Source organism: Bolinopsis microptera, chromosome 5 (assembly GCF_026151205.1).
Source record: "Bolinopsis microptera isolate Bmic1 chromosome 5, MBARI_Bmic_1.0, whole genome shotgun sequence".
Taxonomy (NCBI): domain Eukaryota; kingdom Metazoa; phylum Ctenophora; class Tentaculata; order Lobata; family Bolinopsidae; genus Bolinopsis; species Bolinopsis microptera.
The window spans coordinates 13607885-13633939 of record NC_087076.1 but is presented as its reverse complement, the minus strand read 5'-3'; the positions used below and the strand labels follow the sequence as shown (position 1 = coordinate 13633939).

The 26055-nt window shown below is 39.7% G+C and overlaps 2 protein-coding genes across 2 annotated transcripts in view; one reads left to right on the top strand and one right to left on the bottom strand.

Annotated features, from left to right (window-relative positions):
• The first annotated feature begins 204 nt into the window (after nucleotides 1–204).
• The window catches only part of LOC134815946 (rho guanine nucleotide exchange factor 3-like), a 44878-nt gene continuing 19027 nt past the window's right edge, over nucleotides 205–26055 (top strand). Inside the window, exon 1 of the mRNA XM_063824559.1 lies at nucleotides 205–228. The gene's annotated coding sequence lies outside the window, so the exon portion shown is untranslated. The remainder of the gene's footprint in view (nucleotides 229–26055) is intronic.
• Nucleotides 17464–20743, bottom strand: LOC134814982 (solute carrier family 15 member 4-like). Its single transcript, XM_063823376.1, has one exon. The coding sequence runs from the start codon at nucleotides 20126–20128 to the stop codon at nucleotides 18374–18376; it is 1755 nt and encodes a 584-aa protein (XP_063679446.1). The 5' UTR covers nucleotides 20129–20743; the 3' UTR covers nucleotides 17464–18373.

Below are 26055 nucleotides of genomic sequence, written 5' to 3'. Positions count from 1 at the left end.
AAGATTAGATGATTGATAGAATCATCTGAAATATGGTCCAATACAATAATCACAAATCAAATGTTTTACAGTTCCGGAATTAACTACAAAAAAAAGAAAAACACAGTATAATACGGTTAACGCATCGAAAAAAAAATTGGCCAAAAATCTTAATCAAGCATCTAAGAAGTATATTATTATTAAGTTTTAAACTAATTACAACACTACAAATCTATTACATTTATTGAGTATTGTGTAACGCGATGGAAATATTTAAAATTTAAGCGGGTAATATCCTATCCAAACCCAGGATACATAACATGAAGACTTTGTTTTAACTTTGTATGAAAAGCATTAATATACCATCTTATCGATTTAAGAATTGAATTTTCTTACCGCAATAGTATCTCCAATCGTCTGAATGAAGAAGTAAATCCCCATGGCAAAGCTCTTCATGTATTGAGGTGCCTCCAGGTATATGAACTCCATGCTTGCTATTATCGCGAAAACCTTGGGTTTATTTTGAAAATCAGGGTACCATCTTACAGAGCTGATCAACTTTCGAAGAAATAATTTTGGAAATTTATTTGAATCTCTATCACTTCTAGCCATAACGAAATGAAGATTACTTTGTAATATTTAATAGAGTTTTAACGATGACTGATCGTAAGATTTGTTATGCGACCAATGACCCCCCCCCCCCCCCCAATTCCCCTAAGTTTAAATTTCCTCACCTCGCTAAGAGACATAAGAATTATCTGAGGAGATAACCAAGCTATGCTCATATCTGAAAATAGAATATATTATATAATATTGAAGGTGAACGAAACGAAATGAAATAATTGAAATAATTACATTAATTAGGTTATTGAATTAAGTGATTAAACAAAATAATTTAATTAAGTAATTTAATTAAATGATAACCTCTGACTCTGTAGGTGGTGTAGTTACTACTAATATTATCTTCTTTGTGAAAGTAATGGATGGGAACTGGGTTCCACTCGGGAGCTGTTCTCTCTTTCTCCTCGGCCCCCATAATCTGGTCATAACATTAACATTTTAGCATAAATACATGAACAATTAGCATTTATCAGCATATATTAGCATCTATTAGCATATAATATTAGCATAAAAGTAAATTTATGAGTGATTTTGGAAATGATAAGTCTAAAATAAACTGGTCATATAATATTAAAAACCAGTTATAGCTGATAGCGAATCCTATTTCCTAAATTAGGCTTACCGATGCACAGCATAAAGAAAGACCAGCCATGGCGAATCCTATTTGCATCCTCGTAAAAGCATGCAACTCCAAATTCCTTCTTGCCAAATAAGGATAAACAATGTCCTTCATTAGCGGCACCTGACAAAATATCGAAAATTAAAACAAACAATATGCAGTAAGATTAATAATAAAACGAAAAATTTGTCGGAGGAATCATTAAATTTACTGGTTTTAAAACTTTCAAAAAAGAGAGAAAACTTCAAATTTCTCGCAGAAAATCTTGCTAACTTAGATCAGCTTACCAGGAATAAAATAATGACAGGATTCATAAGATTTATGATAGACAACGGCACGTTTTCCGGCCTCTTAAGGTAAAATGCTTGGAAGTAGTAATAAGAGTTGAACTGAAAATGTTGAGCTGTAAATTTGACCATCAAATTCCGAACACAAAATCTGTTAATACGAACTTTATAATGATTTAATGTGATAAGTACCAAGTTTGTTTGATATAAGCTGGACAGACAAATCAAGAAAATAAGTAACCTGAGAATAGCAGGTCCAGTAGACAGCCATTGTAGACATAACGGGAACAACGCGCCACAAGTCCGCGAACGCGTTAACCTCCTCCTCCCCGAACCTACCACCGTTCCCCCTCTTCAGCAAGTCCAGTCGGGATAGCCCGATATTCCGTATGACTTCCGGGGCTGTCTTGAAACCAGCGATCCACTCTTTGAGGATCGAGAAGAAGGTTTGGAAGGTGTCTTCGTAAGGTTCGATTTTGATGAAAACCCCCGTTTTGGATCCTGGGACCAGGCAGGTGAGAAAGCGTAATCAACTAAACGGTATTGGGCTACTTTTAGGGGTGGTTCTAACGACATTTCTAATTGATAACCTGGAAGTAAGTTTAAATTTAAATGTTGATACCTATAATGAGAAGGATGAGACAGACAACACTGAAACCAAGGGACACATAGAAGCTAGAGAAATAAAGTATAGGGTCTGCGTTTTGAGTCTGCATGAAGCCCACAGCATATGCTCCAAATGCTCCTAGATTTGTGAAGAAATAGAACCAGAGGTAGAACCGCTGGAGGTGAGACTCTCCATTTTCACGCATCTGATCCGCACCAAAAGGAGCGATGTTTGGCTTGCAGAGACCGTAGCCCACGGATATGAAGAAGAACGATAGCGTGAGAAGCACCTGCAATATTACAAGATATAATACACCTGGAACATTCGGTAATGAAGACAGTAAACGTTAGAAATCATCGTTATTTCTAAATGTTAGTGATAATATTGATAGAGGATGTTAGCCAGTTGAAAACCATCACAAGAATCTCACTATATCTAATATTGTACCAACCCATTGCATAGCTATTTCTCCATTGTCGCCCTTAACAGCATAATTTTTGCAGAATTTAGTCATTTTACTGCAACTGGTATCGTTACTGTTATTACAAATCATGGTCCACATGAGAAGAAGGAAACTGATACTTCCCAAGATATAGAAAACGAACGATACCACCAGAGTTTTGTACCTGCCCCATCTGAAAATAAGAGTTAACTTTATTGAAACTGTTTTTTTGTACTATACTCATTTTAGGAGTTGTAGCACAATTTAAGTACTAAGAACAAAGGTAAAGAAATTTCGTCATTGAGAGCAAAATTCTAGCTTGTCGTTTACGGGCGATTGTATAAGAAGACAGCGAATATAAAAGAATTACTTGGAATCCCCGAGCCAACCACCGACCACTGAAAACAAGGAGCAAAGCAGGTAGAATGATATCATGAGAGTGACCACTTGAACTGTGCTGAAATATTCAAGTTTAATTTCGCACTTAATCGCCACGCTGCTGTTTCCCACTGTAGTGCAGTGAATGTCCATGTACGTGTGCAGTGGGGTAAAATACTAGTAAATCGTATACCATCGACCCAGAATATTTACCCTTAAAATTGTTCAAAAGCCCAAGGAGAGCCTTTTTCAGTTGGGAGCTTAACCACAGTTTCTTTAGGTTAAACAACAACAACTGGACGTAGCCTGAGGCCAGGCTATACGGTAAACTTGCAAAAATAAAGGCTGTACCTGGAGAACTGCCCGCAGGTCTACAATGATCAAAAGATTTGCATTAATTAATAGATTTTCGCAAACGAATCTATAATATTTAATTAGATCTTGAAATTTTAATTAAATAAACAAAATATTAAATTAATAAATAAAATTAAAGCATGCTCGTGCGCCGCGCATACAGACACAAGAATATTTACAACGCACCTTCCAGTAAAATAAACCAGAAGACGTTTCCCTGAATTTTGTAGTGGATTTTGTAGTGGATTTTGCGCGCCGCACGTACGTTACAATATTTATCATTGTAGAATATACGACGGTAGATCTTAAAATTTATTCCGCTTTTATTTTTATTCCCACTCTCGATTCCTTGCTAGCAGTCCGGTTAATTTAGTACCTTTAGTGGGTCTCATTTATTCATTAGCTCTAATTAAAGAACCTCTCACCCTCTCAGAAAAATATTAAATTAATAAATAAAATTAAAGCATGCTCGTGCGCCGCGCATACAGACACAAGAATATTTACAACGCACCTTCCAGTAAAATAAACCAGAAGACGTTTCCCTGAATTTTGTAGTGGATTTTGTAGTGGATTTTGCGCGCCGCACGTACGTTACAATATTTATCATTGTAGAATATACGACGGTAGATCTTAAAATTTATTCCGCTTTTATTTTTATTCCCACTCTCGATTCCTTGCTAGCAGTCCGGTTAATTTAGTACCTTTAGTGGGTCTCATTTATTCATTAGCTCTAATTAAAGAACCTCTCACCCTCTCAGAAAAATATTAAATTAATAAATAAAATTAAAGCATGCTCGTGCGCCGCGCATACAGACACAAGAATATTTACAACGCACCTTCCAGTAAAATAAACCAGAAGACGTTTCCCTGAATTTTGTAGTGGATTTTGTAGTGGATTTTGCGCGCCGCACGTACGTTACAATATTTATCATTGTAGAATATACGACGGTAGATCTTAAAATTTATTCCGCTTTTATTTTTATTCCCACTCTCGATTCCTTGCTAGCAGTCCGGTTAATTTAGTACCTTTAGTGGGTCTCATTTATTCATTAGCTCTAATTAAAGAACCTCTCACCCTCTCAGAAAACTCCGTTTGGAGATATTTCTTATTACGCTCTAAGTTATTAATTTTCCTTGTGTTTGAATCCTGTCACTTTTTAACTGTTTTTAGTCTTTATTATTTTCGGCCGATTTTTGCACTTTTACACTGGGTCATCATTCATAATTTCTGGGATTGAGACGACTTATATCAGCATTTAAGGAAGAGTTTGCTTGTCTGACTTACTTCATTAGACACTTCTGGTCAAGAACTGAACAAGAACCACATTCAAAAACTGGAACATCTGAATGACTCCGCAACCCAGGAATCAACTACTCAGTTATTATCGCTCAATAATCGGTTTGGTATCGACGTTACATACTTTATTTATTTTTTTTAAAGCTGATTTTAGAAACCAGGGAATTGAAGTTACCCTCCTAAGGCTAACATTAAATCGCTGATTTTATTTATATATATCATTTTTTTGTTCTTTTCCTTCAAAACATTCCAGTACATTGTGCAGAAAGTTGGAGATGAAGCCGTAGTACGTACATGTAGCATTGCACTGGATCGAACTTGCAGAGTGTGGTTTCCTCCAGTCTGCGCCGCGCGCTTATATAAACATACGCGGCGCAGATCGACTGAAGGAGATTGCACTGTGTAGGCTCCAGTGTAATGTGATATGTATGTACTACGGCTTTACAAATTTTGGAAGCATGTAGGGATATATATCTGATACCAATCGTATATACTAAAAATACTCTAGCACAATTGTAACTGCAGTTTTACAGAACTCTAAATGCTTAATGAACACTCTTGCAGGTACCACCCGTATTCACACTCAGACCTGAGTTTAGTCATTTTCCGATACGAGATTGGGGACGGGTTCTATAAACAAACAAACAAACAAACAAACATATACGACGGTAGAAGTCAGAAGTCTCAATAAACTGCTCGTACTTATACTTTTATAGATATATAAGATATGAAAATCTAAGTAACACATCCACCCCACTCAGGCCGCCCATCCCAAATAGCTTGAAATCTGTGACAAATCCCTAAAAATCCAGAATGAGAATCTTTACCCCTGGGCCCCGAAGGGGATTTGTGTTGCTGAGTATTTGAAACATGTTTGGTGGTTAAATAGGTAGTACATATCCCTAACCATCACAAAGACCAAGTTTTAAGGTCTTGAACCACTCAAGCCACTCCCAGAAGCCATGCCAATCCCAAAATTACTGAAATCCTCATGGTAAAATCCAGATCGAGAATCTTTACCCCTGTAGTGCTTTTATGTTCCGGGGTAGGTGGGACATGTTTTAGTTTAAAAATGGATTCTGCCTGTACCAAACCATCATAAAAATCAAGTTTCGACCTCTCAACCCACTCGGGCCACTCCCAGGGGCCACGCCCATCCCAAAATGACCGAAATCCAGCTGAATCCAGACTTTAAAATCTTTACCCCTGTAGTGCTTTTATGTTCCGGGGTAGGTGGGACATGTTTTAGTTTAAAAATGGGTTCTGCCTGTACCAAACCATCATAAAAATCAAGTTTCGACCTCTCAACCCACTCGGGCCAATACCAGGGGCCACGCCCATCCCAAAATGACCGAAATCCAGCTAAATCCAGACTTTAAAATCTTTACCCCTGTAGTGCTTTTATGTTCCGGGGTAGGTGGGACATGTTTTAGTTTAAAAATGGGTTCTGCCTGTACCAAACCATCATAAAAATCAAGTTTCGACCTCTCAACCCACTCGGGCCACTCCCAGGGGCCACGCCCATCCCAAAATGACCGAAATCCAGCTAAATCCAGACTTTAAAATCTTTACCCCTGTAGTGCTTTTATGCTCCGGGGTAGGTGGGACATGTTTTAGTTTTAAAATGGGTTCAACCTGTCCCAAACCATCATAAAAATCAAGTTTCGACCTCTCAACCCACTCAGGCCACTCCCAGGGCCAGGGGCCACGCCCATCCCAAAATGACCGAAATCCAGCTAAATCCAGACTTTAAAATCTTTACCCCTGTAGTGCTTTTATGTTCCGGGGTAGGTGGGACATGTTTTAGTTTAAAAATGGGTTCTACCTGTCCCAAACCATCATAAAAATCAAGTTTCGACCTCTCAACCCACTCGGGCCACTCCCAGGGGCCACGCCCATCCCAAAATGACCGAAATCCAGCTAAATCCAGACTTTAAAATCTTTACCCCTGTAGTGCTTTTATGTTCCGGGGTAGGTGGGACATGTTTTAGTTTAAAAATGGGTTCTGCCTGTCCCAAACCATCATAAAAATCAAGTTTCGACCTCTCAACCCACTCGGGCCACTCCCAGGGGCCACGCCCATCCCAAAATGACCGAAATCCAGCTAAATCCAGACTTTAAAATCTTTACCCCTGTAGTGCTTTTATGTTCCGGGGTAGGTGGGACATGTTTTAGTTTAAAAATGGGTTCTGCCTGTACCAAACCATCATAAAAATCAAGTTTCGACCTCTCAACCCACTCGGGCCACTCCCAGGGGCCACGCCCATCCCAAAATGACCGAAATCCAGCTAAATCCAGACTTTAAAATCTTTACCCCTGTAGTGCTTTTATGTTCCGGGGTAGGTGGGACATGTTTTAGTTTAAAAATGGGTTCTGCCTGTCCCAAACCATCATAAAAATCAAGTTTCGACCTCTCAACCCACTCGGGCCACTCCCAGGGGCCACGCCCATCCCAAAATGACCGAAATCCAGCTAAATCCAGACTTTAAAATCTTTACCCCTGTAGTGCTTTTATGTTCCGGGGTAGGTGGGACATGTTTTAGTTTAAAAATGGGTTCTGCCTGTACCAAACCATCATAAAAATCAAGTTTCGACCTCTCAACCCACTCGGGCCACTCCCAGGGGCCACGCCCATCCCAAAATGACCGAAATCCAGCTAAATCCAGACTTTAAAATCTTTACCCCTGTAGTGCTTTTATGTTCCGGGGTAGGTGGGACATGTTTTAGTTTAAAAATGGGTTCTGCCTGTCCCAAACCATCATAAAAATCAAGTTTCGACCTCTCAACCCACTCAGCCACTCCCAGGGGCCACGCCCATCCCAAAATGACCGAAATCCAGCTAAATGGACAGACTTTAAAATCTTTACCCCTGTAGTGCTTTTATGTTCCGGGGTAGGTGGGACATGTTTTAGTTTAAAAATGGGTTCTGCCTGTCCCAAACCATCATAAAAATCAAGTTTCGACCTCTCAACCCACTCGGGCCACTCCCAGGGGCCACGCCCATCCCAAAATGACCGAAATCCAGCTAAATCCAGACTTTAAAATCTTTACCCCTGTAGTGCTTTTATGTTCCGGGGTAGGTGGGACATGTTTTAGTTTTAAAATGGGTTCTGCCTGTCCCAAACCATCATAAAAATCAAGTTTCGACCTCTCAACCCACTCGGGCCACTCCCAGGGGCCACGCCCATCCCAAAATGACCGAAATCCAGCTAAATCCAGACTTTAAAATCTTTACCCCTGTAGTGCTTTTATGTTCCGGGGTAGGTGGGACATGTTTTAGATTAAAAATGGGTTCTGCCTGTCCCAAACCATCATAAAAATCAAGTTTCGACCTCTCAACCCACTCGGGCCACTCCCAGGGGCCACGCCCATCCCAAAATGACCGAAATCCAGCTAAATCCAGACTTTAAAATCTTTACCCCTGTAGTGCTTTTATGTTCCGGGGTAGGTGGGACATGTTTTAGTTTTAAAATGGGTTCTGCCTGTCCCAAACCATCATAAAAATCAAGTTTCGACCTCTCAACCCACTCGGGCCACTCCCAGGGGCCACGCCCATCCCAAAATGACCGAAATCCAGCTAAATCCAGACTTTAAAATCTTTACCCCTGTAGTGCTTTTATGTTCCGGGGTAGGTGGGACATGTTTTAGTTTAAAAATGGGTTCTGCCTGTACCAAACCATCATAAAAATCAAGTTTCGACCTCTCAACCCACTCGGGCCACTCCCAGGGGCCACGCCCATCCCAAAATGACCGAAATCCAGCTAAAATCCAGACTTTAAAATCTTTACCCCTGTATATAGTATTGCTTTTATGTTCCGGGGTAGGTGGGATATGTTTTAGTTTAAAAATGGGTTCTGCCTGTCCCAAACCATCATAAAAATCAAGTTTCGACCTCTCAACCCACTCACATCCACAAATTTCCGAATGTAGGTACGGACTTCAAAAAACCGAAAAATATATTCTCGGCTCAGAATGATCAGGGTAGCATGAAACATGAACAAAAGTAGTTTCCAGAAAAACGTTGAAAAATTTTGACTTGAAAATTTTCAGTCTTATTCATTCTCGATACGTACCTCTGAAAGCAGAGCTCCCGCTTCCGAGCTCGTATTGCGAAGGGGAGGCCTGCCTTCTGAGATCGCATTACAAAGGGGACCCTCGAGTCCAAAATCGTATATCGAACTTCGAAAACCGAAAAAACATTATTTTTGGCTCAGAATTTTGACTTAGAAAATTTTCAGTCTTAGTCATTCTCGATACGTACCTCTGAAAGCAGAGCTCCCGCTTCCGAGCTCGTATTGCGAAGGGGAGGCCTGCCTTCCGATATCGCATTACAAAGGATACCCTCGAGTCCAAAATCGTATATCGAACTTCGAAAACCAAAAAAATTATTTTTGGCTCAGAATGATCAGGGTAGCATGAAACATGAACAAAAGTAGTTTCCAGAAAAACGTTGAATAATTTTGACTTAGAAAATTTTCAGTCTTAGTCATTCTCGATACGTACCTCTGAAAGCAGAGCTCCCCCTTTCCGAGCTCGTATTGCGAAGGGGAGGCCTGCCTTCCGAGATCGCATTACAAAGGGGACCTCGAGTCCAAAATCGTATATCGAACTTCGAAAACCGAAAAAAATTATTTTTGGCTCAGAATGATCAGGGTAGCATGAAACATGAACAAAAGAAGTTTCCAGAAAAACTTTTAAAAATTTGGACTTTTAAAAAGGTGGCACATGTTTTAGTTTTAAAATGGGTCCCGAACCATCGTAAAAATTAAGTTTTGACCTCTCAACCCACTCAGGCCACCTGGATTTTACCTGGATTTAAATCCAGGTAAAATCCAGACTGAGAATCTGTACAGTACAGCTGTACTTACATTCACAAGCATGCAAGCTCACCTCACACCTGGTCCAATGAGCGCGAAACGGAGAAAAGCTCTGGTGACGTCATGGTCACGTGACTTAAGGCTAATAATCACGTGGTCACGTGACTTTAGACCCAATCAATTGGGTTCTGGCCTGGGCAGCCCCCTGTCGGTCGATCTTGAGGTGACGTACGACACCTCGTCAACCCAATCAATGTCTGGAAGGCTGCAAAGTGAACATGATCTATCTGCTCGATTCATAGATCACATAAGGGACGAGAACCTTGCTAACTTTAATCCAAGATTTTAAAGTCTGGATTTAGCTGGATTTCGGTCATTTTGGGATGGGCGTGGCCCCTGGGAGTGGCCCGAGTGGGTTGAGAGGTCGAAACTTGATTTTTATGATGGTTTGGTACAGGCAGAACCCATTTTTAAACTAAAACATGTCCCACCTACCCCGGAACATAAAAGCACTACAGGGGTAAAGATTTTAAAGTCTGGATTTAGCTGGATTTCGGTCATTTTGGGATGGGCGTGGCCCCTGGGAGTGGCCCGAGTGGGTTGAGAGGTCGAAACTTGATTTTTATGATGGTTTGGTACAGGCAGAACCCATTTTTAAACTAAAACATGTCCCACCTACCCCGGAACATAAAAGCACTACAGGGGTAAAGATTTTAAAGTCTGGATTTAGCTGGATTTCGGTCATTTTGGGATGGGCGTGGCCCCTGGGAGTGGCCCGAGTGGGTTGAGAGGTCGAAACTTGATTTTTATGATGGTTTGGGACAGGCAGAACCCATTTTTAAACTAAAACATGTCCCACCTACCCCGGAACATAAAAGCACTACAGGGGTAAAGATTTTAAAGTCTGGATTTAGCTGGATTTCGGTCATTTTGGGATGGGCGTGGCCCCTGGGAGTGGCCCGAGTGGGTTGAGAGGTCGAAACTTGATTTTTATGATGGTTTGGTACAGGCAGAACCCATTTTTAAACTAAAACATGTCCCACCTACCCCGGAACATAAAAGCACTACAGGGGTAAAGATTTAAAAGTCTGGATTTAGCTGGATTTCGGTCATTTTGGGATGGGCGTGGCCCGAGTGGGTTGAGAGGTCGAAACTTGATTTTTATGATGGTTTGGGACAGGCAGAACCCATTTTTAAACTAAAACATGTCCCACCTACCCCGGAACATAAAAGCACTACAGGGGTAAAGATTTTAAAGTCTGGATTTAGCTGGATTTCGGTCATTTTGGGATGGGCGTGGCCCCTGGGAGTGGCCCGAGTGGGTTGAGAGGTCGAAACTTGATTTTTATGATGGTTTGGTACAGGCAGAACCCATTTTTAAACTAAAACATGTCCCACCTACCCCGGAACATAAAAGCACTACAGGGGTAAAGATTTTAAAGTCTGGATTTAGCTGGATTTCGGTCATTTTGGGATGGGCGTGGCCCCTGGGAGTGGCCCGAGTGGGTTGAGAGGTCGAAACTTGATTTTTATGATGGTTTGGGACAGGCAGAACCCATTTTTAAACTAAAACATGTCCCACCTACCCCGGAACATAAAAGCACTACAGGGGTAAAGATTTTAAAGTCTGGATTTAGCTGGATTTCGGTCATTTTGGGATGGGCGTGGCCCCTGGGAGTGGCCCGAGTGGGTTGAGAGGTCGAAACTTGATTTTTATGATGGTTTGGTACAGGCAGAACCCATTTTTAAACTAAAACATGTCCCACCTACCCCGGAACATAAAAGCACTACAGGGGTAAAGATTTTAAAGTCTGGATTTAGCTGGATTTCGGTCATTTTGGGATGGGCGTGGCCCCTGGGAGTGGCCCGAGTGGGTTGAGAGGTCGAAACTTGATTTTTATGATGGTTTGGGACAGGCAGAACCCATTTTTAAACTAAAACATGTCCCACCTACCCCGGAACATAAAAGCACTACAGGGGTAAAGATTTTAAAGTCTGGATTTAGCTGGATTTCGGTCATTTTGGGATGGGCGTGGCCCCTGGGAGTGGCCCTAGTGGGTTGAGAGGTCGAAACTTGATTTTTATGATGGTTTGGTACAGGCAGAACCCATTTTTAAACTAAAACATGTCCCACCTACCCCGGAACATAAAAGCACTACAGGGGTAAAGATTTTAAAGTCTGGATTTAGCTGGATTTCGGTCATTTTGGGATGGGCGTGGCCCCTGGGAGTGGCCCGAGTGGGTTGAGAGGTCGAAACTTGATTTTTATGATGGTTTGGGACAGGCAGAACCCATTTTTAAACTAAAACATGTCCCACCTACCCCGGAACATAAAAGCACTACAGGGGTAAAGATTTTAAAGTCTGGATTTAGCTGGATTTCGGTCATTTTGGGATGGGCGTGGCCCCTGGGAGTGGCCCGAGTGGGTTGAGAGGTCGAAACTTGATTTTTATGATGGTTTGGTACAGGCAGAACCCATTTTTAAACTAAAACATGTCCCACCTACCCCGGAACATAAAAGCACTACAGGGGTAAAGATTTTAAAGTCTGGATTTAGCTGGATTTCGGTCATTTTGGGATGGGCGTGGCCCCTGGGAGTGGCCCGAGTGGGTTGAGAGGTCGAAACTTGATTTTTATGATGGTTTGGTACAGGCAGAACCCATTTTTAAACTAAAACATGTCCCACCTACCCCGGAACATAAAAGCACTACAGGGGTAAAGATTTTAAAGTCTGGATTTAGCTGGATTTCGGTCATTTTGGGATGGGCGTGGCCCCTGGGAGTGGCCCGAGTGGGTTGAGAGGTCGAAACTTGATTTTTATGATGGTTTGGGACAGGCAGAACCCATTTTTAAACTAAAACATGTCCCACCTACCCCGGAACATAAAAGCACTACAGGGGTAAAGATTTTAAAGTCTGGATTTAGCTGGATTTCGGTCATTTTGGGATGGGCGTGGCCCCTGGGAGTGGCCCGAGTGGGTTGAGAGGTCGAAACTTGATTTTTATGATGGTTTGGTACAGGCAGAACCCATTTTTAAACTAAAACATGTCCCACCTACCCCGGAACATAAAAGCACTACAGGGGTAAAGATTTTAAAGTCTGGATTTAGCTGGATTTCGGTCATTTTGGGATGGGCGTGGCCCCTGGGAGTGGCCCGAGTGGGTTGAGAGGTCGAAACTTGATTTTTATGATGGTTTGGTACAGGCAGAACCCATTTTTAAACTAAAACATGTCCCACCTACCCCGGAACATAAAAGCACTACAGGGGTAAAGATTTTAAAGTCTGGATTTAGCTGGATTTCGGTCATTTTGGGATGGGCGTGGCCCCTGGGAGTGGCCCGAGTGGGTTGAGAGGTCGAAACTTGATTTTTATGATGGTTTGGGACAGGCAGAACCCATTTTTAAACTAAAACATGTCCCACCTACCCCGGAACATAAAAGCACTACAGGGGTAAAGATTTTAAAGTCTGGATTTAGCTGGATTTCGGTCATTTTGGGATGGGCGTGGCCCCTGGGAGTGGCCCGAGTGGGTTGAGAGGTCGAAACTTGATTTTTATGATGGTTTGGTACAGGCAGAACCCATTTTTAAACTAAAACATGTCCCACCTACCCCGGAACATAAAAGCACTACAGGGGTAAAGATTTTAAAGTCTGGATTTAGCTGGATTTCGGTCATTTTGGGATGGGCGTGGCCCCTGGGAGTGGCCCGAGTGGGTTGAGAGGTCGAAACTTGATTTTTATGATGGTTTGGGACAGGCAGAACCCATTTTTAAACTAAAACATGTCCCACCTACCCCGGAACATAAAAGCACTACAGGGGTAAAGATTTTAAAGTCTGGATTTAGCTGGATTTCGGTCATTTTGGGATGGGCGTGGCCCCTGGGAGTGGCCCGAGTGGGTTGAGAGGTCGAAACTTGATTTTTATGATGGTTTGGTACAGGCAGAACCCATTTTTAAACTAAAACATGTCCCACCTACCCCGGAACATAAAAGCACTACAGGGGTAAAGATTTTAAAGTCTGGATTTAGCTGGATTTCGGTCATTTTGGGATGGGCGTGGCCCCTGGGAGTGGCCCGAGTGGGTTGAGAGGTCGAAACTTGATTTTTATGATGGTTTGGTACAGGCAGAACCCATTTTTAAACTAAAACATGTCCCACCTACCCCGGAACATAAAAGCACTACAGGGGTAAAGATTTTAAAGTCTGGATTTAGCTGGATTTCGGTCATTTTGGGATGGGCGTGGCCCCTGGGAGTGGCCCGAGTGGGTTGAGAGGTCGAAACTTGATTTTTATGATGGTTTGGGACAGGCAGAACCCATTTTTAAACTAAAACATGTCCCACCTACCCCGGAACATAAAAGCACTACAGGGGTAAAGATTTTAAAGTCTGGATTTAGCTGGATTTCGGTCATTTTGGGATGGGCGTGGCCCCTGGGAGTGGCCCGAGTGGGTTGAGAGGTCGAAACTTGATTTTTATGATGGTTTGGGACAGGCAGAACCCATTTTTAAACTAAAACATGTCCCACCTACCCCGGAACATAAAAGCACTACAGGGGTAAAGATTTTAAAGTCTGGATTTAGCTGGATTTCGGTCATTTTGGGATGGGCGTGGCCCCTGGGAGTGGCCCGAGTGGGTTGAGAGGTCGAAACTTGATTTTTATGATGGTCTGGGACAGGCAGAACCCATTTTTAAACTAAAACATGTCCCACCTACCCCGGAACATAAAAGCACTACAGGGGTGAAAAGCACTACAAATCCACTACAAAAATCAAGGAAACGTGCTCTCAAATAAACTGTAGACCGTTTCAAAGGTAAGCCGAACTCAACATAAACGTAAAACTGAATACTCACTCCAAATGAGAGTAGTTTGTTGAAGATGAATCGCCAGTACAGTTCGCTAGACCTTGATTCTTTGCTGAGGATGACCAGGTTAGTCTAATTTTTTAACGAGCGTGCTAAATTATTCTACACTCGATTTTCGAGATTTTTCTAAAAGTGTCCCATGACAGTTGAAACCAGCTTGAACCAATGTATTTTAGAGCGCTGATTCCGAATCACCCCACATGACATCGGGTTAAAATGCTCCCCTAGCGAGTTATCGGCGAAAATTGGGGGCCATCTAGAGAACGTGTTAAAGTAAGTCACGTGATAGTCGAGTGTATCGTTACTTACTAGACGAAAGTCTGAACCACCGACTGAGGGTAAAGGGCATGTTAACAGTTAGTGTGTAGTAGCCACACCTCTCAAATACTGTCACCTGAAACACACTCCGTATTAATCAATTGTAACATAGGTCATAGAATACAAATGGAAATGTGGTTCATTCTTGATTATTATGATATTATAATCTAGATAAAATCCCACAGATCGAAGAGCTGGTACACACTTTCATTATTATTAATCTGTTTGCACGCATCATCAAGCATAGAAAATAAAGTTATAGCATTACTTATCAATAAGCTAAACATGGCCACACTAAAAACTGACAAACTGTATAATTATACTTACAAGAATAAGTAAAACAGCTGCAGCTCTGTTGGTACGAGGGAGCCGGTAGTTCTTATCACCATGGTTACCAGAAAGAGGGTCTGACTCACTATAGTCCGTATCACTTGCACAACTTTCCTCCAAATAACTTACCATCAGCTGTATGTTTATTTTCATTATTGTAAGTTTCATGAGTTGTCAATATTAACGGGATGAAGATGCTCAGTAGAGATGAAATGATCAAATTATTGTCTGTAGTACATAGGTCACATAGGTAGGTCAGTAGTCTCGATGAATAATTTGGTAGCATGAATTTATATTCTCATTGTAGGGATATGTTACTTGTATAGTGTAAAGTGTATACGCGGTGAAACACTTACAATCAGGTCAATGCTAGTGTAATATTACAATGCTAGTGTAATATTACAGTGTGAAACTGTAAGGTGAGAGCCTGTCTGGGACGATACAGACTGAAAACATGTGATGAGTACACAACATGTGTGTGTAGAGATAAGAATGCGAGTACGAATACACGAATACAGAGATGAGAACAGGTTTGGCTTCAGCTGATGTACAATTTCCGTAGATAGTTGAGCTTGTAAGCAAATACAAATGAAGGTATACTTAGTATAATAGTATTCTCAATCCTTGTTACCAGGAGATGTTTGTTACTATAAATAGAGCCAACTTGTTTCCGTGCCGTTATCGTCAGAGCACAAACAATGTTTTGCATGATAAGCCTGCTACTCAGTACTCAACCATCTGTATTTTGTCGCTATCATCACTGTTATAACTTATAACCTCAATATGACATGTTTTACGGAGTAACTTGACACGCTAGGAAGTGAATAACAACTTTCTGAGAAAGTCAGCTTCCTTGTGAGAATTAATGTATATAATATATATATATTGTAAATTCTGAGTGTGTAAATAATATATACACTCCATACTGCATGTTCCAATGATAAGTCATTGTTATTACCACATAGTAATGTATTCTCTCCTCAGACTAGGAGGAAACTACTATGTAGTCAAATAGTGAACCATGGTACAGTAAAACTCCGATTTACTGCGGCCATTTCCTTTCTCCAAATGGAGCCTAACATACTAATTTTGATCGTGAGGGGACCAACTTGCCCGTGATGTGTAAATTATTTCAGGGTTACAATTATTGTGAACTCAATAAATGTAATTATAATTTCTGTATCCTTGTATCCATACATACAAAACCCTGGTTATACAGTATTTAAACTCTCAAAAGCAAAACCAAGTTCCCAATACAACGTATTTTCCTTACTTACGTATTTTCCTAACTAGCGAGAAATAAACCAAATCTGAAGATAAGATTGGGGTATTAGATAAGTAAACCCCCTACAATATCAGTAGTTCAACATGTTCAACACTAAGTATAATATTAAACGTATTATTAAGAGTATGATTTCTGGGTCATTTTCTCATCCAATTTCAAGCTTTGAAATATATTCAGAGCTGGGAATTGTAAATTGTATCAAAATTTAAAATTACAAAGTATTTAACACTGTAACATCCTTAAATCAGTCGGCAGATCCGTAACTCTGCCTCCAGATCCACACAGCACAACAAGTACCCTCTGGTGAACAACTCGTGTAATTACTAATTATTACAACACGTGTAATTACTAATTATTACAACACGTGTAATTACTAATTATTACAACACGTGTAATTACTAATTATTACAACACGTGTAATTACTAATTATTACAACACGTGTTATTACTAATTATTACAACTCGTGTAATTACTAATTATTACAACACGTGTAATTACTAATTATTACAACACGTGTAATTACTAATTATTACAACTCGTGTAATTACTTATTATTATAACACGTGTTATTACTAATTATTACAACACGTGTAATTACTAATTATTACAACACGTGTTATTACTAATTATTACAACTCGTGTAATTACTAATTATTACAACACGTGTAATTACTAATTATTACAACTCGTGTAATTACTTATTATTATAACACGTGTTATTACTAATTATTACAACACGTGTAATTACTAATTATTACAACACGTGTTATTACTAATTATTACAACTCGTGTAATTACTAATTATTACAACACGTGTAATTACTAATTATTACAACACGTGTAATTACTAATTATTACAACACGTGTAATTACTAATTATTACAACACGTGTAATTACTAATTATTACAACACGTGTTATTACTAATTATTACAACTCGTGTAATTACTAATTATTACAACACGTGTAATTACTAATTATTACAACACGTGTAATTACTAATTATTACAACTCGTGTAATTACTTATTATTATAACACGTGTTATTACTAATTATTACAACACGTGTAATTACTAATTATTACAACACGTGTTATTACTAATTATTACAACTCGTGTAATTACTAATTATTACAACACGTGTAATTACTAATTATGTAAGGTTGAAGTAAGCTGTTTGTGGCCATTTGTTTGGGATATGAGTTGTGCAATTCTCATTCGTGATAGTGTAAATTAGTGTACGATGTAAACAGTAATACTATCAAGTACATAAAACACAGTCAAAATAAGATTGTAATGTTTACTTTCCACATATTTTATTGTAAATTACCAAAAGTTAAAAACCCCCATTGTGAGAAAATAAATCCAAAATCTAAAAACAAAAACAACACAGTCATAATAGTACAAAGTTTTAGAAAATATCAAATTTTATATAAATATCTTCTGTTCAAGTCACGTTCAGCACAATTAAAAGTTTGGTCCGGAGTAAATACACGTCACTAATTAAAGCATTATCAACGTGTCATATTACTTAATAGAGGAATCTTGATTAATCACGTCATTCATTCGAAAAGTGTGCCAAAAGTACAAATTGGTAGTTACATCAATTATTGTGATAGATGTGTAATTTGAGATAAACTCGATACTGTACACCAATCAACAATAAGTAATAACTGCTACACTATATTCTATTAATAACTTATCGGATTTTATTTGAAGGGATGTTAATTGGACGCTAGAGGCCCTAGCGGCTAGCGTTCATTTTAATGTCTGTTCAAAATTATATCCGTTCACGCAATGTCCGGTCAAATAACGTCCGATAAGGTAATTAATAATTAATAACTAACTAGGTACTTTATAAATAATTAATAACTACAACAATTTCTCATTGAAAAAACTTAAGAGCAAAACTATAAACATTGATAGCTTTTGATCAAAATTCGACCTCTAGACCAGTTTAACTTTCTTCCAATAAAATTGAATTTTTGCCAAGAATGATTTGTCGGAAATTAAACTAAGACTCCAAATCGAATTACCATACTTTGTCTCAGCATAAAAGTCAGGGAATAATCTGGCCCCGTTTTAATGTAGTCCAGAATTAAAAGCTGGTCTGTAGTCCATTATTCCACTTTAATTGGTAAATAATTAAATGCCTACATAGTACATGCATACGAAATTAAATCGATATATCAAGTTCATAAGAATCTGACTTAAAACAAAGAACAATCATGTTAACAACCATCAAAACACAAACAGTGTAGAAATAATAATACATATGACCAGCATTCAGATCCTGACAAATCCAGCCGTGACCATCAAAAGCGTAATACGTTATCAACTGGGTGAGCAGCAGCACTGCCGCTGCTAGCAGGGTCCCCAGCGCGTTGAACATGTATAATATTCCCATAGATACACTCTTAAACTGTCTGGGTGCCTCAATGTAAGCTAGCTTCAGCGCAACAATAACCACAAACACCTCACTAATCGCAATGAGGAAATACTGAGGAAACCTCAGGTAAAAGTCGAGAGACTGGTTAACAGTTATTTCCAACAAAGAGTAGAAATGTAGGCGGACTTTAGCTGCCTCGTTGTAGGTCGGGTCAGAGTGTAGGATTCTGAAGTATTCCAGCAATCCAGCAACCACCATGGACAGGGCAATTAGAGCAAATCCCACTTGGGACTTTAGAATGGGCGATAAAGGTCCGTAGTGCCTCCTCCAGTAGGGGTACACCTTGAATATTACCAATGGTATCAGCAACATTATTGTAATGTTATTGATTCCTTCTGCGCCAGCATAAGGAAAATATGGCGGGGTTTTCATGAATAGGCCTTGAATATAAAACGTTGTGTGCATTTGGGAATAGAGAAGAAAATACACCATGTAGATTGACAGTTTAGGGATGAGCTTTAACAAGCGTTTCACAGCATTTACATCCTCCCTGTCATAATTACCACCATAATCTCGTCTAGCATAGTCCAAATAATGAAGATTAGAGTCCACTGCAATCCCAGTGACTCTGGAGAGTTTGTAGCCTTCCTTTATTACGTTTACAAACAAGGAGGAGGCATTAGTTCTTGGTACATTGACAACAAAATACTTCTTTCCCAAGAACAATGGTGCTGCGGAAATGACTGAGCAGATGAAAGGCATACAGAATCCAACGGACCATTTGTGTTCCTGAAGGCTGGAGATAGCAACAAAAGTAAAGAAGCAGCCAAAGTTTCTGACAAAATACAATAGGTGTATCGCCTGGCTTATCTTAGTGTACTGGCCATGTTGTTCCCCGTCCTCCTCCTCAGTCTGCACATCAACAAACTGCTCCACACCAAATGGTATTATATTGGCACAATGTATCCCTGATCCGGCAGCACAGATCACTATACTGAAAAACAGCAGACTGTACACTAGAGTGTTGTAAGCAGTGACACCCATGTAACTCTCAATCGGGAAACCTTGACTCCGGTCGTTTGCCTGCAGTACAATTGCTAGACTAGCATAGAGTGCTGTGCCTAAGATGACAATCACCAGGGACAGTTTCAGAGTTTTGTATCTACCCAGCTTTGTGTCACCCAGGTACCCACCAATAATTGAGAAGATGGCAATTAGAAGGTAGTAACTAAACGTAGCTGTAGCCCCTTCTGCTGTACTGGGCCTGGATATGGCAGGATTGTCAATATTGTTTGAACCCTGCTTGCATGGCAACCATGTCCAGCTGTTGTTACCAACAATTGATGCCATCCATACCATATTTGCTGAAACGCTAAAATCTGACACATTCTGTAAAATGACAATGAGGCAAATAAGATGAATTGAGTACTTTTTCCTTTTATCCTCCATGAATTTCATGCTTGTAGTAAGAGAGTTCAGAGGTTTGGAGGCCTGTGAGCTTGCGACACTTTCTTCAAACCGTATGTAGTCAGGAGAGAGCATTTTAGCATTCAACCTTGCCTGAAAATTGAAATGTAAAACATAGTTAGATTATGCAAATATACTAGACTGATTGAAGTCATTGAATTTCGAAACTTATATTTTGTATGCTAAAACAATCTTGAAGTCTTTAACCCCGTTGAAAATCTCATCAACCCAGAAAGTTACAATTTGCCTTTAAAACCATTTAAGTTACCATTCAATATAGTACAATAATAAAATTAGATATTTGAATATACTGCAAGAGGTGCGAGAAAGAACTTGGTTAATATATATAGTCTAGATTTAAATTTGGAGCCACAAGGCCAAGGGTGATTTTCAAATGTTTCTCCCAATATTAAAGATAGGGAATTTATTGAGTTTTTGAAGGGTTGTTTTTATAAAGGGTCATTGTGACACAGAGGCGGCTTTTGAGGGCGTCCAGGCGCCCTAAAATTATTATCTGGTGGCTGGTGCTTGAAAATAGAAATAGTGATTAGTAATGGTATTCGGAAATATCTAACCGCAATATAAAGCTCTCTATTCACTCAAACGTTTGAATGTAAGCGCACGCATGATCTTTGTGAAATTTTGTGTTGTAGGGTGTCCAATCCTTGTTTGGACAACTAAGACGCGCAGTTTTAAGGGGGCAGGGGGGGTCTTCATGGAAATTTTCTCAAAATCGACTTTTTAGTTGTTTCTGATAGAGGGGAGTGATATCTATCAGATGCTTTCAATCCGATAGAAAAATATTGTTCCTAGCCGAAATTATCGCCGGTTAAAGGTCAGCGCTTGTGTGTAATTGTATTGTGCGAGCGATTTTTGATCGCGTGCCCTGAAAATCGAGTCTAAAAATCTATCTTCTCCTACATTTTTTGAGCAATCACCCTCAAACTTTCAGGATATGTTCTAAGGATCATTTAGAAGGGATTGTCCAGGCAAAATTTTGAGATAGGCCTTTAAACATTTTTTATTCGATTTTAAAAATCTTGGACCTCGAAAAATCTTCAAAAAACCAGGTCCAAGATTTTCAAAATCGAATAAAAAATGTTTAAAGGCCTATCTCAAAATTTTGCCTGGACAATCTCTTTTAAATGATCCCTAGAACATATCCTGAAAGTTTGAGGGTGATAGCTCAAAAAATGTAGGAGGAGATAGATTTTTAGACTCGATTTTCAGGGCACGCGATCAAAAATCGCTCGCGCAATACAATTACACACAAGCACTGACCTTTTACCGGCGATAATTTCTGCTAGGAGCAATATTTTTCTATCGGATTAAAAGCATCTGATAGATATCACTCCCGTTTATCAGAAACAACTAAAAAGTCAATTTTGAGAAAATTTCCATGAAGACCCCCCCCTGCCCCCTTAACACATAGTTAATTGTAAACGGTACAAAGCACATCAAGCGCATCTACTAAAGGTAATCTATATGATTTGGTTGTCCAGGACACCTTGTAATTTGAACTTTTGACTGTTATAATACTGCGTGGCTGAGATCGTACACGTGTTGTGTCCTGTTTCTCTCATGTTATAAGTTTTTGTTTTTGTTTATTTGCTGTCATGTAATGTGCCTGTGACACATTACATACATGAGGCACTGTGGCCTGTGTGTAACTGTAATGTACGTTGGAATAATTTAATTAATTAATTAACTCTCTGCTATGGTAATGGTATTGTATGCAGTCATCGGTGAATAGACATCGGCAGTTTGGGGGGGGGGGGGAGCTTGGGCGGCCCCCAAGCCACCCCCACCCCCACTCGGTCGGACACCCAACAAAACTGCCAGCCAGCTCCCATGAGCCGCCTCTGTTGTGACAATTATGTGTATATTGTTGTATTAGCGGCCAGGTAGCGCAGTTGGTTAGAACGCCAGCTTTACAATCGTGAGGTTGTGAGTTCAAATCCCACTGTCTGCCTGGTCGTGGGGTGAGCGTCGTTGACGTTCAGCTAAGGATCCTGAGTGGTCTATGCAGCCCCCCGGTCTACTCAGCCGAATACTCGAGAAATCGGGTGAGAGGGTTAAATGAGGAGCTGCACATTGCAGCAAAGTCTCGGGCGAAGAAAGTATGGTACACACTACCTTAACCGTCACTGGCCAAATAAATCCTTCGGCTTCCTGTAATTGGCTGGTTGCACTTGTGTAACAATGTGGCTGACGAAATAAAATAAGTGTCTTGATAAAAAAAGTTTGAATAATTTTTAATTTAAAATATACTGCAAGTCGGACCCGTCGCCACTCTCTGGTTAGGTTTACTTGTGGTATGGACATGGCCTACCAACAACACTTTTCATTTGACCCATTCGATCAACGTACTGCTGCGTTGGCAATAATAATAACGTGTCCAAGTTGAATCACACAGTAATAAGATTGCATCTTTCGATATATCAACATCTTAGTCTGGTTACAGTAAAACAAAATTTAGTAAAACAAAATTTTTATTTACCACAAAACAATCAATACATATTTAATATTATTATACATTTACAAATAAATCTAAATTTAAATTCAGCTATATACACAATACACAGCCCGCCGCGCAGACAGCCACACATTGCTGAGAGATTCTCAGGTGCAGATGTAAGCGCCGCGCGCGCGAGGTTTGTTATCTTACAATTACATGTCACGATATATTATTAATTATCAGAGAATTTAAGAAGCAAAATAATAATTGCATATTGGGAAAATTTCGGTCGTTAACGCAGTATAGGGCGTGGACACTGCAATGCTAATAACGGAAAATTTTGAGGCACGAGTTTCATTCAGCTACCCAATTTATATGTGACATGTACTTGTATTAAATTCAGATAAATGTTAGTAACAATCGACGCCAACATTGTTGATTGTGCAACTGTAAACTGCAAAATGTTAATGTCGATTATCACTAAATCACATCTCGCAAGTTACTAATTCTTTGCACTATATATGTTACGTCACTATAGCATATGTCATTCATATTGTACGTTATTGGTTATATAAGATAAAAATAAACATTTTATAATTGTTTCAATGTTCAACACTGCTAAAAAACAAATACCTACTTGCCCATTGATTAAGCAGTCGCCAAAACAAGGCTCAAAGTTAATTTACCTTCACACCTCGTTTTGGAGACTGAAGGATGTCAATAAATAAATAATGGATACATTAATACTGAATATGATGGATAATCAGTAATATCAATAAAATCCACAATCACTAATCATGTTTTCGATGGGCAAGCACTCGCAACTGGATGCTGAAACAAACGGCGCAAGTCTTGCACCGTTCATGCAGCATACGTCGCGAGATATCATGAGCTCCGCTAACTCTGCGATTCTAACGGATGAATTAGGCTACCCCGACAGAAACACAGGTAACAGGGGGTTGTGGAAGGACACGAACACTGTTCGTTAACTCGTACCCCGGGTACCCCCTATATAGATCTATGTCCCGCCGGAGACAGCCCACCACCAGTCATATCGAAAGCAGCTTTTAATTCTGCATTATAAATATCGCGTCGTCATAATAAATAATACATTACCACTACACACTTGTCACTACACACTTTTATGCACAGTACAACTAAAATATTAACAAGAGACAGAAGAGTTTTACATCGGCTCAGCACCGCAAGGACGTTGGCTATACACGTGGTTCATAAATTAGTTTGATTTGGGTACGGTTCGACCGGGAAAGTGGTCGGGGTTAGTTCTCATAATGAGTGATCACTGTCGTCAGATATATTAGAGCGGGAACTCCCCCAGGTTCCGGACGAAACGCGCACAGCACAGTATTTAGAGTATCAGCGCGCAATGCTGTGCGCGCTCCCATATTGTTTTATCATTCGGCGATCGCGTTCAACGTGACTGGTTAGGAAGTGCTATGTTGTTTACCTAATTTCAAGCATGGTATCCATAGATAAGATTATCAGTCAGTAAGTGGGAATAACAGGCAAGTATCACTTCTCACTCAGAATTCAGTGAAATTTTTGTCACACCAATCAGTTCCATACCTGTTTTGAGCTCTTAGAAGTGACTGTTTAAGCAAATTCTTGACAGAGCTGCAAGGGGAGGTGAAATTCATCGGCCCAACTTTACGAAATTCGTTCCACAGTCATGCAGATTTGTACATAAATTGATTAGTTGGAGAGGGCGTGATTAACAAATTATCTTTCCTATTTGATAAGCCGAATAGGTAGTTTAACGAAATTGGTACTCGTGACTTAATGATCTTAAACAATTCCATTAAACAACGGTATCTGTATAGGTTCTCTATAGCAAGTAGTTCGTGTTTTGTGAATAGAGGTTTGGTGGACTCTTTAACATAGAATTCAGATCCTAGACGTTGAGAATTAATTGGTCTTGCTCTAGCACAGAAAAGAATATTCAAACAATATACACATAATATAGCAATGGCCAATTGGCTGACTATAAGGTCATGGCCCGAACAAACAATTTTTTTTTAACCCTTTTAAATAGTCAAGTGATGCTAAAGCAGAGCACAAATGTGTAATAAGTTTTTTTTTTTTTTTACCTAATTATAAAAATTATTCAAACAATATACACATAATATAACAATTACCCTATATAAAATTCAATATAAATTCAATAGAAAACCCTTGAACACCCTTTAAGTAGTATAAGTAAGCCAGTTTAAAGAACTGGCTCCAAATTTATATCTAATTCTGCTATTTTTATTGCACTACTACTTTTAAACCCTCTCTCTCCTCTAAGAGCTATGATTGTTGTTCTCAATAGGTCAAATCTTACTCTCTTCCTAATAAATGTCATTGCCTCACTATATCGTTGGCCTGATTTCCTAGATAGTTTATCCGCTAACTTCTTGAAGAACTTATTAGCTTCCCTTCCCACACCCCCAGTGGTTGATAGGACTATCGGTGTAAACGTCCCATGTTCGACTTCTACAATCCTTTTATTGTATAAATTCTTTTTCTGTCTCTCGTGGCTATTGTACATAGTGGTTGGAGATCCAAGAGCCTTATTGGAAGGAGCTTGAGCATGAAATACTCTTACATCTAAAAATGCCCTTTCCAATGGGTTCCATACACTCCTAGCACTAACATCTAATCTAGCTCCATCTGCTTTGTTGGCCCCTGCAGGAAGTTCTCTCCCGTTGACAGGAATGAGGAGAGGTTCAGTGGTAACATCTTTACAGCCAGCAGTTTCTAATAGCTCTGCTATCACATCTCTCAATGAATTGTGGCGGAGAGATACATACCCACCCCTTTTGCATATCAATGAGTGGTTTATTGAGTTGTCACTTCCACATACACATTTTCTTGCAGCATCTTTTATTCCAAAGTTGTACCTAAGGGCTAGGGCGTCATTGAATTCTTGTTTGTTGAGACAGAATCCAAATGATTTGAGTGGGAGTGATGAAAGCCAGGAACTTGCCCCTTTCTCTGATGTAAGATCTAATTGCAATTTTTGGGTTTCATTCAGGTCTTTTGTAACCTCTTCTTTTCTCTCTTTGAAAAACTCTATCCTTGATTTTCGGATTTGGGTCTTGATCTCGACAAGTTTTTCCTGATCGTCATAAAAATCTGGGTTTTGTTTGTATATTGCTTCTGTCAGATCTGATGTTACTTGGCATGAGTACTTGTACTCTAGGTCAGACATCAAACTTAGGTCATATATACCAAGACCTCCTTCTTTGACTGGTAATGCAAAGAGTTTTCTGCTTGTTTCGTTGGTTCCAAAAGATCTATCCAATATTGCTGGTATAAAGGATTCTTGAATTTTGTATTCTAGTCTTTTAAGGTATTGACTGATGCCAGGTGTTGTTCGGCATACATAATTCCATCTTTTAGATAACCCATAGTTGAATGCAGAATAAGCTGCCTGAGGTTCCCTTTTAGCAATATCTGCTAGATCTTCAATGTCATTATTCCATTCATCGACTTTTCTCTCCACAAATGATTTTGTCCCCTCCTCAGTTCCAATGAATGA

Excerpts from the sequence above, each read along its gene's own strand:
- LOC134814982 (XM_063823376.1), bottom strand. The coding sequence starts at position 20,128 with ATGCTCTCTCCTGACTACATACGGTTTGAAGAAAGTGTCGCAAGCTCA.